Here is a 12,239-nt window from a genome sequence, read left to right as displayed (position 1 = left end):
CCCGGGCCGCGCTAGGCCGTCGAGGAGGCGGCGCGGGAGGCGGGGCGAGGGCGGCGTCTCCGTCTTTCCGAGACGGAACGGCAGCGGCGGCCCCTGGCCGAGGGCTTCGGAGCGCCGCCAGGCCGAGGCAGGGACGAGCGCCGGCGCCCTTCCCAGCGGAGAATATCCTCAGTGCGCCCTGTCGACCAGTGGAGCGGCTTCCGTCCGGAGTCGTGGGTGCTTTCAAGGAGGCCATGGGGTCCCCGGTGTGAGCAGCGGGCTGGACTAGCGGATCTCCGCGGTTCCTTCCGGCTCGATTCCGATTGCAGCCGGAGCTCTCCGCCCGGGCATCGGGGGGGGGGGAAGGAGAGCAGAGCCCGAGGACAGGGAGGGGCGACCTGGCGGACTGCGACTCCCAGCGTGCTCCGCGTCAAGCAAGCGCGAGCACGCCGGGAGCGGCGCGGTTGCCTAGCGACGGTGGGCCATGGCGGCGGCCGGGCAGTCGTCGGGGGAGCGGCCGCCTCGGCCTCGTAGCGCCGCCCCCTCCTGGCCCGCGAGGAGGAGTACAGGTAGGTCGGGGTCGGGGCGTGGGGGGCGCCCGGCCCCCTCCGCCCTGACCGCCCCGTCTCGTTGCAGGCGCCTGAACGCGGCCCTGGAGGCGGAGGCGGCGGCGGTGATGCGCCAAGCGGAGGAGCTGATGGTGAGCGCGGGGCGGGAGCGTCGGGGGCCCGCTCTGGCGGCCGGAGGGGCGCTTCTGACGGCCGACCTCCTTTCTGCAGAGGGACCGACGGGAAGCCCTGGCCAGGCCCGTCTCTGCCCGCGGGGACGCGCTGGAGGCGGCGGCGGCCAAGGAGAGGTAGGCCGGCTGAGCCCCGCGTGGGGAGGGGGCGCTCCAGCTTCGCTTCAGCAAGGTCGCCCCGCGGGCTCCGCATCGCCCCTTGATTTCCCCGCCCCCGTTTCCCTCCCGGGCGCAGGCAGAGGGCATCGGGGGAGGCCCCGCGCTGCCCACTCTTCACCCGGAGCCGGCGTGTTTGTAGGGGGCCCTCCGGTACTTCAGACGGCAAGGAGGGGGGCCCTTCCGTCCCTTCCTGGAGGTGAGCGAAGGCCGGCCTTGCTCCTCTCCGCTGCTTCTTTCCAGGGACGTCAGTTCTCCCGAGCCGCCAGTTCCTGTTGCCCAGAACAAGGTACTACCGGAGCAGAGTTTCCAGTGTGGGCCAGTTCCCTTGTGGGGGGAAGCTGACGGGTTTCTAGGCCAGCCTCATCTTGGGTGTTTCTCCCACAGTGAACTATCTGGGCAGCAAACTGCGCTTTCTGCCACTAAGGCTGAGCCTGGGCCCCAGAGGGTGAAGGAAACCAACTCCTGCTTTTAACAGCTGCTCTAAATAGCCATTTTTAAATAAAGGACGCTTTAAGCAGCACCCGGCCTACCAAGGATCTAAAACAGTTTGTCTGGCTTCTCTTTAGCAGCTACCCAAGAAGAAAGCCAGCGCGGCCCCTACAATTCGAAGTCGGCCACTGACCGGAAGAAAGGGGAAAAGACCTCTCTTAAGGTATAGGACAGTGGGGGCTCACCTTTTTGGGCTCCCGGGCTGATAATTGTGTACCTGTTTGCGTGCACGTGCTCGAATGCCAGCACCCAGAAGGCAATGTGCACGGTGCCCCCTGCACATGCACGCATGACCCCCCCATGCGCCCCGCACATATGCATGTGCTACCTGTGCGCACTTCTGCACATGCGTGCATGATCGTCCATGAGCCACGCATCTTTGTGCATGCGTGCGGACACTGCGTGTCTGTGCGTGCGTGTGTGTCTCCTGTGCATCCCCCGCCCCCGCGCATGCACGCCAGATACCCGACAATCAGCTGTCAGGCAGGCAGTGTGCACACATGCGCCGTGAGGCTCTCTCAGGCAACCCCTCACGTGCCGGCAGGAGTGGCTCTACGTTCCACTTCGGGAACCCGTGCCCCCCAGGTTCGCCCTCACGGGTATAGGATATAAAACAGGATCGGCATTGGCAGCTTTTGGGATCTTGCAGCTTTCATGATATGATGGTTGTAGATGAAGTGTTACTTGTATCCAGCAATCTGAAAAGGACCCAGGTCAGCCAAGCTGTACCCAGGCAGTTTGGTCAAAGGGCTGTGTCCATTCCATATCTTGCCAAATTCCCCTTTTATACAGGGAGGAAAGAGCTTTAAATGCTGGAGGGGAGGGATGTGTGTACCCTTTTCTAGATTGTCTCTGTCCCTGAATCTCCTCGCTTGTTCATACTTGTTGGACTGCTGGTGTGTTCTTTTTGTTGACAGATAGTTCTGTAGAAACATCTATAAAACTTGCAAAACATTCTTCAATCTTCTTGTTAGATGATTCAGATTTAAAAAGGATCAAACCACATCACACAGATTAGCCCCATGTTACTATTTTAATATGCATTTATGTTTTGTTGTACTGTTTTGTACAAATGCTGTTCTAGGAGTAGGGAAGGTTACTTATAATGGATCAAATATGCACAAGCATGCAGTGTTGTTTTTACAGTTTCCTAGTCATCCGTATTCCTCTTCATATTACTTTCAACTTTCCAGTACAAAATCAAGATTACAGGTTGACCCAAGCAATACTGATGTTGCTGCTTCAGGGTGCTCCCTGACAAAACTAATTGGGAGAATTGAAGGGCAGCTGGAAGAAGGAAACCTGCCTGATCTGGAAGATAATCTTATCCCAAGTACAGGATGTGAACTTGGAGCAGGCGAGTGCGGCTGTTTGCTGAGCGCTAATTTGCTTTTCACAAATTATCCCTTTCTTTTTATAATGGGAAAATGGTTTTCCAGAAATTGCCACGTTTCAAAATATGCCTATGTAATCTACCCCAAAAATATTTTTTGGGGGGTGGTTTAAACAGGGTTGCTGTAACATGGGCTCTAGAATTGTAGATTCTACATAAGCTGGATTGTTATATGGAGTTGTTGCCAACTTGCAGAGGCCCAGATCCGGTTCCTGAAGGCAAAGCTGCGTGTGATGCAGGAGGAGCTGGATGCCATTGGGCAAGAATGTAGCAAGAAGGTAAGAGCAGATGCTGACTTGCTTGTGTTAAGTTATGGATTGTACTTTATGGTGGTCGTCTATGTTTCACACGTTCCTCTGCACGTTCACATTCACAACTCTTCCTCATGAAAGGCAGCTTTCCCTTGCAGAACATAGGAGAGTGAGGAAAGGCCTGGTAGGGAAGTTGGAGGGGACGTCCCAGAAGAAAAAGAACTGAGGCCTCCCAAGGAAAACAGCAAATGTGTCTCCAGGGAGGAGAATGTCTCTGAGCCCCGAGGACCACTACCCAAACAGACTGTGGGCTTGTTTTTTTAAGTTTTGATCTAAAGTGGGGATTCTGGGGAAAGAAAGATGTCAGAGTTGCAGAGAAGAATCACAGCATTAACCCAACAGGCTCCAACTTTTGTGGCTCTTAATTTTGGGCCTGCAGGATGAGGAGAATGAAAATTTCAGCAGCCGTCTTAAGGAGGTTGAAGAAGAACGTGGCCGGCTGCAACGCGCAGCCAGCCTACACCAGTCTCAGGCAGAAAAGTACAAACTGCTGTCAGAGGAAGCCACCCGAAAAAGTGAGGGTCTGCAGCAGAAACTCTCCATGCTAGAAAAGGTAACAAAGCCATTTTCATCTCTTGCCTTCCGTAGGAGGATAAGTGTGACATTGCTCAGAGGGGCTAGACTTGCACATCATGCTAAGCTTTGATTTGTTTAATCATGATGTGAAGTTCTAATGGCTCACAAGAAGTTAATCCAAAGACACATAAATTACCCCGTATGAATGTCCCAGAACTGAAGCAGGTAAGGAAAAAATGGAAATAAATAGCTGTAGAGCGAGCAAGCATCCACACCGTGGAAAGCTCCTCTACCTTGTTTATAAAAAAGTGGTGTTGACGTTTGTGGGAAGTTCTCCCTCAAAAGGCGGCAGGGGAGGTGCCACTGCTGCTGCCACCACCACCTTTGTCTCTGGCCGGCAGACAGGGCTGGATGTTGAGGCTCTCCTTCCTGCTGCTGCACCAAAGGGCTCCTCCTCTGAAGCCAAGGGAGGCCTGGCCATGTTTTAACTTGACACAACAGGAACTGGAGAACCTGAAGCGAGCACAAAAGCAAGCTGTGGCAACCCAGAGCACGACAGACATTCGCTTGAACCGAGCTCTTGAGGAAGCTGAGAAATACAAAATGGAGCTGAATAAACTGAAGCAAATTAACAAGGTAGGGGATATGTGTTAGCAAGAAATCCTATCAGCCTAGGATAGCGCCCCTCCCCCTTACCCATCTGTTTTTTTCTATTAACTGCTCGGGAAACATCGTTCCAATTTTTCCTCATGTCAGCTATCAAATGGGATAAAGCTAAAGTCACCCAGGAAGCTTCATGATTACAGCTTCCTTTCTTTTCTTTCTAATTTGTTGCATGGCCTTTTCCTGTCTGTTCCAAACAATGTATTCAATATCAGTTATAAAATGAAATAATTCTGCAAGCACATGCATTGTAGTTTGTCTGTCATGCCCGTCAGAGTCTTGCTTATTTGACTGTGTTGGCTTTGTGCCACGCCCTGAGTCATCACACTGTCTTTCTCCTGGTGACAGAATCACAGATCTTTCAAGGCATGTGTGATGACCCAAAGGGGCGTGGCACAAAGGCAACAGTGTCAAATAAGCAAGAAGAGTCCCTTTATTAGCTCCAACTTTGCCCCCAATGTCCAGGTTACTTTTGGCTGGAGAAAACCTCTCCCAGGAACAGTCTTTTAAGTGGAGAAAATTCAGTCCGAAAACAAAGTACATACAAACTGTTAACTAAAAATCCAAATAAACCACGCTGCAGTAATTAATTTGACAGGGCAGGAGAAGGAATTGCAGACTTGAAAGCACAGCAAAACACACACAGTTGGGAAGACGCGAGGAACACAGATAAGCCTCAGCGAAACCAGATAATTCACAATTTGCTCCCAACAACTTGCTATGTACAGCTTCCCTTTTTAAACACTCTGTTCCCAGCTGCAGCTAATGAAGGGAATCGGGGCCCTTTCCTCCCCTGTAAGCCACGCAACTCACGTTGCTCCCTTCTCCATTCCTCCCTGCGCGCCCTAGGATGAAGAGGGAGTGGACCTGGGTTCTCCTCTGAACCCTCTCTTGCCCTACTCCCTTCCTCTGCCCAGCCTGACTTTGCCCTTCCCCAGTTTCTTCCACAGCCAATGGAGCCACACTCCCTCAGCTGCTCGGCCTCCCCCTCCGAATCAGATTCCAACAGGTCATGACAGCATGGCTGTATATGAATTGCACATGGGGTATTTTGTTAGGAAGTTATAGGAGCTTATGTTTGTCCAGCACTGCTGAGCCTTGTCATTTGTGGATGGCATTTGCCCTCTCCTTCAGAAGTATCCAAGGACTGTATTCATAATGATGTAACAGTTTCTATATCCTTACTTTCATTGCTAGGATGTGGTCAACCAAGAGCATAAAAAACTTGAAGAACTAAAAATTGAAAATAAGAGACTGGAGAAACAAAAAGAAGAACTAGTGGCAGGTTTCAAGAAGCAATTAAAACTTATTGACATTTTAAAAAGACAAAAGGCAAGCTATCTTATGCTATTAGTAACTTTAATTGAATTAAAATTAAAGGTGCAGCATAATTCATTATTTGTTTTGACTGAAATCCAGTCTATGGGTAAAAAGCAATAATGAACTTGGACATACGAGTAAATCCACAGTAAGTGTAAGGAATCTCTGTAGCTAGGGTTTTTGCGGGGAGGTGACAGGTGGGGAAGAAATGAAGGATGTTAAGCTCCCCAAAATCAGTTTTAATTCCCATCTCAGATCCCAAAGGGGACATACCAGAGTTTCAAATGGTTCCTTGTTGGCAACCCTTCATGTTCGGGCCATCTTAAGATATTGCTGAGAGGTGGAAACTGGTTTCTGTCTTTGGATGACCATTCAACAAGGGTTCTCAGTCAGTCAAAAATACACGGGGTGGGGGGGGGGGTGTTACATTGCAAAAAACAATGTATTTCTCATTATTTTTCAAATAGAGTGAGCAAAACCTCTGTCAGAGGGGTGGAAGAAACTTTTCTTACTCAAGTAAAAATAATCTTTCTCCCTAGATGCACATTGAATCTGCCAAGATGCTTTCTTTTACTGAAGAGGAATTCATTAAGGCTCTGGAGTGGGGCAACCCGTAATTCAACACACAGCATCACCCCTACAGAACATGTGGGGTATTTTCAGAAGATAGAAATTGAACCACACTTTTTTCTGTGGAGAAAAGGCAGAGTATAAGCTTTACACTGTTTGCTTCTTCCCATCAATGTTTTTGCTAATAAGCTCTTTTTCTCATTCTCCATCACTAAGCAGGGTTAAACTAACCCTTTGTCAATTCTTTTGACAGCTGTCATTAAACTTCTAGACCATAAAAGTAATTTGGATGCTCACCCTTATTATTGGAAGTAGCTTTATAAAGGATTTGTTTTTCAAAATTATCCATCTGCCTTCAAAGAGAGATCAAGTTCTCTCAACTAAAATTAAATCCAGATACAGAGTCTCAAAAGACAGCCAGTATGGCACAGAGCTGACATGCTGGAATGGCATTGGAGAGATCCAAATTCAGATCCACTCTTAGCCATGGAAACTTGCTAGATGACTTGGGGCTTATGGGTTTTTTTTAGCCCTATCCTCCCTCACAGGGTTGTGGGGAAGAACAGGGAGGAGGCACTTATGCTGTTTAGAGCTTAAGAAAGGTCAACCGTATAATAAAAAAAATAAAAGAATATTGCAAAGAAACTGGGAACACTAGTCAAAGTAGTAGTTTATCAATATAAAAGTCATTTTTTTAAAAGTCTGTGTAGCAGTGAATGCAATCTGTAGGCTGGGGTGACTGCTAGGTGGGCTCTTCAGGTGAAGCCATGAAAACTCAGTTGACTTCTGACAGCCCATCCCGGGGCCTCTTTTGGTAAGCTTGCCGGAACTCTTCTCCAAGCATATCAACGTCTTGCTCATCTTTAAGGATTCCCTGAACACCCCAGAAGAAAAAAGTTCAATGGAACATCATCAGAGCTATTTTCAAAACCGCTACTTAACTGCACAGCTTTTTAAAATTATACAGACAAAATAGCCCCCTTTTTCTTTCATTTTAAATGTAAAACCCTCCGTTCAAAGCAACAGTTCATCCTGGCACAGTAAATGTCCGACTTTTTGAAAAATGAGAACTAAAAGATTCTGCCACTTTATCACAAATCCCGTCAAAAGTCAACTGCAGTCAAGTGCAAAGCAGTCCAGCCACTTCTGGTTTCAGCTCCGCAGGCCCTCCTGTAGGATCTGCTCTACAGATTCAGTGCAAGTACACTTGGAAACCCACTGAAAGACTGCTGAAAATACTCTAACCATTCAGTCACTTCAGGGCACCTGAGCCCAGTGTGGGTGCAGGACTGCAGGATTTGGGTGACACCACGACATTTAAAATCTTTGGGTCGTCTAATTGCCCATGTAAGAATGCAGTCCCAGCTGGAGAAAAGATAATTTTCTCCCTATGAGGAGAGGAAAAGGTAGACTAGGCACAAGAGAGCTCGCCCCCACACTCTTCCTGCTGGGGCCTGATGCCCAGCCTGCGACAGCTCTGGTCCCAGCCATCCCAGCCCCCAGCAAGCCTCCCACTTGGTCATTAGGCTGCCTCGACTTACCCGTGGAAGATACCCCAGCAGTTGAACTGCATGCTCTTTAAGAAGCTTCTGCCGCTCTTCCTCAATAATGTCAGCAATGGTTCCTCTCCTCCTTTCTTCTATTTGTCTTTCTTCTAGTTCACGTTCCTATGGTAGTAAAATTGAAGCGTGTAACCTTTTCAATTCAAAAGCAGTTTCATGCTGACAAATTATCAGCTGCTGTTCTTAATACAGGCTGCAATCTGTACTCAAATGCCACAGCCGGGTCTTTCTGGAGCGCCCAGCGGGTGTAAATAAGCTTGTGTTCTACTCAAAATACTGGTTTGGAGCAGGGGTAGGATTCAACCGGTGTTACTACCGTTTCGGTGACTATGTTTGGTGCCTGAGGCATGCTGTGCACGTGCATAAAAATCCTTAAGCTGGGCCACCCGGACAGCTGAAAAGCGCTGCGTGCAGCTGCGCAGCGTTTGAAAAGCCACTTTTTTCCTGCCTTTTCAACCTCAGCTGTGTCGTGCAAAGCAGCTGAGGTTGAAAAAGCAGGAAATAAAGGACAGGTAAGAGTCCGGTCAGGCGGGTGGGCCAAACAGCAGCAAGCACAGAAACGGTTCGGTGTCTGCTGCTCTTCAGAGCTACCGGTTCTATAGAGCCAGGCAGAACCGGTAGCATCCCACCCCTGGTTTGGAGAAGGCTGGGTTTGTTGTTACTGCTTTCTTTCAGGTCAACAGATCTCTTTCAGCATGCTGAGGCATAAAGTAGCCACTACTAACCGCAATGGCTAAATTTGTGTTTACTCCCCAAGCTCTTCAAACAGAGTTTGGATGCTTATCAGTTATAGAACCTGCATACTAGGAAGGAGGTTGGAGTGGATGACCTCCCCAGCCTCTTCGGTTTTGGAATTCACTTTACCTTGTCTGCGATGACCTGTTTGCGTCGTTCTTGGATCAGCTTCTCCACCTCTCTCCTATGTTCCAGTTGCTTCATTCTTCGTTTCTGAGCGTTCATCTGCTCAATACGGTCATCTTCTGCAAATTTGGCTAACATGGCCTGGCCAAAGGCCACCTCCTCTTCCTTCAAGGCCTGCAGCAGCATCTTCCTTGAAGCCAGCTGTTCTTCATAGGAGTTCCGGAGCTCTAGGCGCTGCCTGATCTTCTTCTCCAGCTCTTCCTGCACACGGAACAAAAGCTTGGCTCCAAACGCCTTTTATGCTCTCCGCCAGAAGAGCAGGACTCGGGCATCCCCCTTTCCTTGCTGCCCCCTGGCCCCCCATGCCAACCTGGGACTCGAGGCAAAGGTATTTACCATCTCCTTCTTCCTCTCTGCCTCCGCCTGTTCTTCAAAGTGCAACTCAGCTTGGATTTGCTCAAGTTCCTCTCGCTCCTGCTGCTCTTTTTTCAGAACTTCTGCAAGCTACAAGCAAGAGGAAAGACAAGTTTAGGCAGCTCCCGCCCAACCAGATCTGGGGGGCAGAATAGCAATGTCAATACCATTTGCTGGAGTTTTCTTTTTTTCTCCTCATTTTCATGAATCTTTGCCATTCGGTTGTCTTCTCTCTCCTGCCACATGTTAGCAAATTCCATGATCTTTTGGTTTTCCTCTTCCATCTCTTCACGCTGTCGTCTCCTCCGCAGGGCCTGGTCTTTTTTGAATTCTTCAATGAATTTCTGCGTTGTTCTCTTTTTCTCCAGTCTCTCTTGTCTTGCCCTATGGGAAACGTGCAGAGCTTCAGTAATGCACCTGGAGGAGCCTGGCAACCTCTACGGGGAGCTTTGCTGCTCTCTCTCTGAATTGCCTCCCCCCTTTCAGTGAGTGCTTGGAAGTTTCTTAGCTGCAGGCGCTGGGTGTGGATAAGCAGCCTGTTACGACTGCTCCTCAGGGATGGGAGCTTAAGCAGAGACTCCACGGTCTCAGCAGATGCATCTATGATACAAAAGCAAAAAGCGCCAGTCCCAACCCACAGCAGGGTGGTACAGGTAGTCTTTGACTTATGAAAATTGAGGCTGGAACTTTTGTCACTAAGAGATGTGGCTGCTAAAGTGAATCACAACCTTTTTTGCCAGTCATTAAGAAAATCACAGAGTTGTTAAGCAAATCTGGTTTCCTCCACCAACTTTGCTTGTTCAACTCCCACCCCCACCCCCACCCCACTGAGCATATTGCAACTAGAAACACACACCAGTTGCCAAACACCCAAATTTTGATCGCAAGTTACAGGGACATTGTGATGGTTGTAAGTGTGGGGATCAGTCCTTTTTTTCAGTGCTGTCATAACTTCCAACTTATTGAATGGTTGTAAGTCAAGGACTACCTGTAATTGTCAGGCCAATTCATCCTAAAGAAAGTACAAGTAGTTCAGTCAAGAAAGTTTAATATAATATAAACTAACTTTTCATCTTCCTCATAGATCTTCCTCACAATTTCATCAATCAAGAGTTTCTCTCTAAGGAACTCCTTATAAGCCGCCTGCTTCCGCCTCTCCTCTTCCTCCAGCTGTTTCTCCAGTTCTTGCTGATAGAGCAACTTCTCCTGGTTGCGTCTTGTTTCAACAGCATTCTCTGCCTTGGCTGCTCTTTCTTGCTCTTCCTTCATTGCTTGGTAGATCTCTGCATCCTCCTTCTGTTGGCACAAATCCATCTACTTACACTGTTTTCCTCCTATTTACTTATAACTTAACAATCATTCACTTCATCTTCCTTGTCAGGTACCTCACTTTTCTCTGAGAAGATAGCTTCCAGATCCGTTCTCTCTACTGTATCACAAAATCTAAGGTTTGTTACAAATCATTTAGGTTCTCACATCACAGCATCATCTGCGTATGAAAGACATCTACACTTATATCCCCAGTCAACACCAGCGTTCTTTATGTATTGGCCCATAAATATTTCTTCAGTTACATTTTCTGCCATTTTCCAACATTCTCACATTTATTTCATCAGCATCCAAAAATTATTCCATAAAACTAGTTACCATTTTTTCATATTTCAGAGCATCTTTCTCAGCAATCTGAACAGCCCTCTCTTTATTCATATATGCAGATTTCAATTTCCTCTCCAATTCACGCAGTTCAATACTAGAAACAAACAGACAAAAAAAACCATGAAAATGATGATTGATTCAAGAGCTCTCTAAAGAATTAGCATGAAAGGCACTGGTTGGGTGACAGTAGGAAGCGCCTGGAGTGTGAGCTAATTAAGGAAAGTTACAGTCCTTGATTTATGACCACAACAGGCTGGAACTTTGGTTGTTAAGTTGAGGCACGTGTGTGACTGAATCCAATGTTTCTATGTAGTCTTCCAAATGGGCAGTTGTTGCCAAAAACCAACAAAGAAATTTGCAAATTCCAGTCATGACCATGGGACACTGCAATTGTGTTTGTAAATGAAGCTGTCCGTCTGTCTGAGAGTGTGTGTGTGTGTCACATTTCACAACAGTGCTTTACAAGCCATAAAACACCATTTCAGAGTCTACTGTTTCTTTGAATGGCCATTAAGACTGTAAGTTGGGGACTTTCTGTATATGCAAGGACTGATCCCCTCTGCTCCCAAAGATGCTTGGATGGGCGCCAGCAACAACTTCCAGCTCTTCCATATGCTGCGGGCTTTTTTCTGCCTCAGTCAACCATCAGGACGACCCTCAAACAACACAGCCACAAAATGATCATTAAAGGAAATACCTATTTTCTTTGATTTGTTGCCTCATTTTTTCATCTTTAAGTTTGTCATGGTTTAATCTTGCTAATTCAGTTGCCAGTTTTTCTTCCTGCTGCAATTCCAGGTCTTTTAGCCTTTTACTTTCTTCCGCCTGACAAAACATAGAATCACATACATTTCAGTGTGTTTGTCCGCAATTGTCTGATGGTTCAAGAAGCCTACAGGATGAATGATCTGGGCTTTGGTCGATAAGGACGCCTACAAAACCGCCCAGGAAATGGAACTACTTGATCAAATGTGCAGCGCAAGAGCGGATAATTGGTCAGGCGACGCTTTAACATTAATAATTACCTTAATATTTGACTAGTATGCCTTCCTTTGCGGGGCTGGGCGGGTGGGTTTTCGCTCCTTCTCTTTGAGGAGCAATGGGGGGGCAAGGACCGCGAGGAGAGCCGGCTTCAACTCCCGCCGCTGACCAGGGAAGGCTCGCCCTCCTGCCAGCCGCCTCCCCGGCGCTCTCCGTCCGCGCCCACCTTGCGTACGGCCTCCTCCAAGCGCTGCTCGTGCTCCTCCTCCCGCAGCAGCCGCGTGACGCGCTTCTGCTGCACGCGGTCCTCGGCCTCCCACATCACCTCCAGCTGGTGGACGCGATCCAGCTTCTTGCGGTGCTCCAGCTCCCGCATCTGCTGGAAGTAGAGTTCGTGCTGCTTGCGGTCCATCAGCTGCGCCGCGGTGGGCTGCCGCCGGCTCGGCTTCTGCGCCATGGCCGCGGAAAGCCGCCCGTCCCGGGCTGCAGGCGCGGAGAGGGCGGCCGGGCGGCGGCCGAGGACAGAGAGCGGGCGCCGCGCTGCCTAGCAACGGGCGCTTCCGGCGGAAACCACGGAGGGGAGCGCGCTGCGTCTCTGGGCAACTGCGCCTCGGCTGCTCCAGTTC

The 12,239-nt window shown here is 49.0% G+C and overlaps 2 protein-coding genes across 11 annotated transcripts; one reads left to right on the top strand and one right to left on the bottom strand.

Annotated features, from left to right (window-relative positions):
* Nucleotides 1–41: 41 nt before the first annotated feature.
* TEX9 (testis expressed 9) lies at nucleotides 42–6,423 on the top strand. 10 transcript variants are annotated; one of them, XM_087941734.1, is made up of 11 exons: nucleotides 42–212; nucleotides 616–679; nucleotides 759–835; nucleotides 1,118–1,163; nucleotides 1,447–1,529; nucleotides 2,560–2,723; nucleotides 2,955–3,037; nucleotides 3,450–3,623; nucleotides 4,088–4,222; nucleotides 5,447–5,581; nucleotides 6,109–6,423. In XM_087941734.1, the coding sequence occupies exons 2-11, from the start codon at nucleotides 656–658 to the stop codon at nucleotides 6,184–6,186; spliced, it is 999 nt and encodes a 332-aa protein (XP_087797860.1). In that variant the 5' UTR covers nucleotides 42–212; nucleotides 616–655; the 3' UTR covers nucleotides 6,187–6,423. The 10 variants fall into 10 exon arrangements, with proteins under 10 accessions (XP_087797860.1, XP_087797858.1, XP_087797859.1 ...); XM_087941732.1 differs by having other exon boundaries at nucleotides 1,444–1,529; XM_087941733.1 differs by having other exon boundaries at nucleotides 42–548.
* Nucleotides 5,592–12,178, bottom strand: MNS1 (meiosis specific nuclear structural 1). Its single transcript, XM_026709482.2, has 9 exons — nucleotides 11,840–12,178; nucleotides 11,330–11,457; nucleotides 10,624–10,726; nucleotides 10,043–10,272; nucleotides 9,144–9,360; nucleotides 8,959–9,066; nucleotides 8,566–8,823; nucleotides 7,681–7,806; nucleotides 5,592–7,013 (listed from the first exon to the last, which is right to left on the bottom strand). The coding sequence occupies exons 1-9, from the start codon at nucleotides 12,068–12,070 to the stop codon at nucleotides 6,915–6,917; spliced, it is 1,500 nt and encodes a 499-aa protein (XP_026565267.1). The 5' UTR covers nucleotides 12,071–12,178; the 3' UTR covers nucleotides 5,592–6,914.
* Between the last annotated feature and the right edge of the window lie 61 nt (nucleotides 12,179–12,239).

The sequence above is a fragment of the Pseudonaja textilis genome, chromosome 13 (genome assembly GCF_049901715.1).
Source record: "Pseudonaja textilis isolate UNSWEBS1 chromosome 13, rPseTex1.2, whole genome shotgun sequence".
NCBI lineage: Eukaryota > Metazoa > Chordata > Lepidosauria > Squamata > Elapidae > Pseudonaja > Pseudonaja textilis.
This window is presented reverse-complemented; position numbering and strand designations above follow the sequence as displayed.

Excerpts from the sequence above, each read along its gene's own strand:
- TEX9 (XM_087941732.1), top strand. The coding sequence starts at position 656 with ATGCGCCAAGCGGAGGAGCTGATG. Across the intron at positions 1,530-2,559 it reads GGGAAAAGACCTCTCTTAAG|TACAAAATCAAGATTACAGG; the intron begins GTATAGGACAGT and ends TCAACTTTCCAG. Across the intron at positions 4,223-5,446 it reads AACTGAAGCAAATTAACAAG|GATGTGGTCAACCAAGAGCA; the intron begins GTAGGGGATATG and ends TTTCATTGCTAG.
- MNS1 (XM_026709482.2), bottom strand. The coding sequence starts at position 12,070 with ATGGCGCAGAAGCCGAGCCGGCGGCAGCCCACCGCGGCGCAGCTGATG. Across the intron at positions 11,458-11,839 it reads TGGAGGAGGCCGTACGCAAG|GCGGAAGAAAGTAAAAGGCT; the intron begins GTGGGCGCGGAC and ends ATGTTTTGTCAG. Across the intron at positions 7,807-8,565 it reads AACAGGTCATCGCAGACAAG|GAACGTGAACTAGAAGAAAG; the intron begins GTAAAGTGAATT and ends TTACTACCATAG.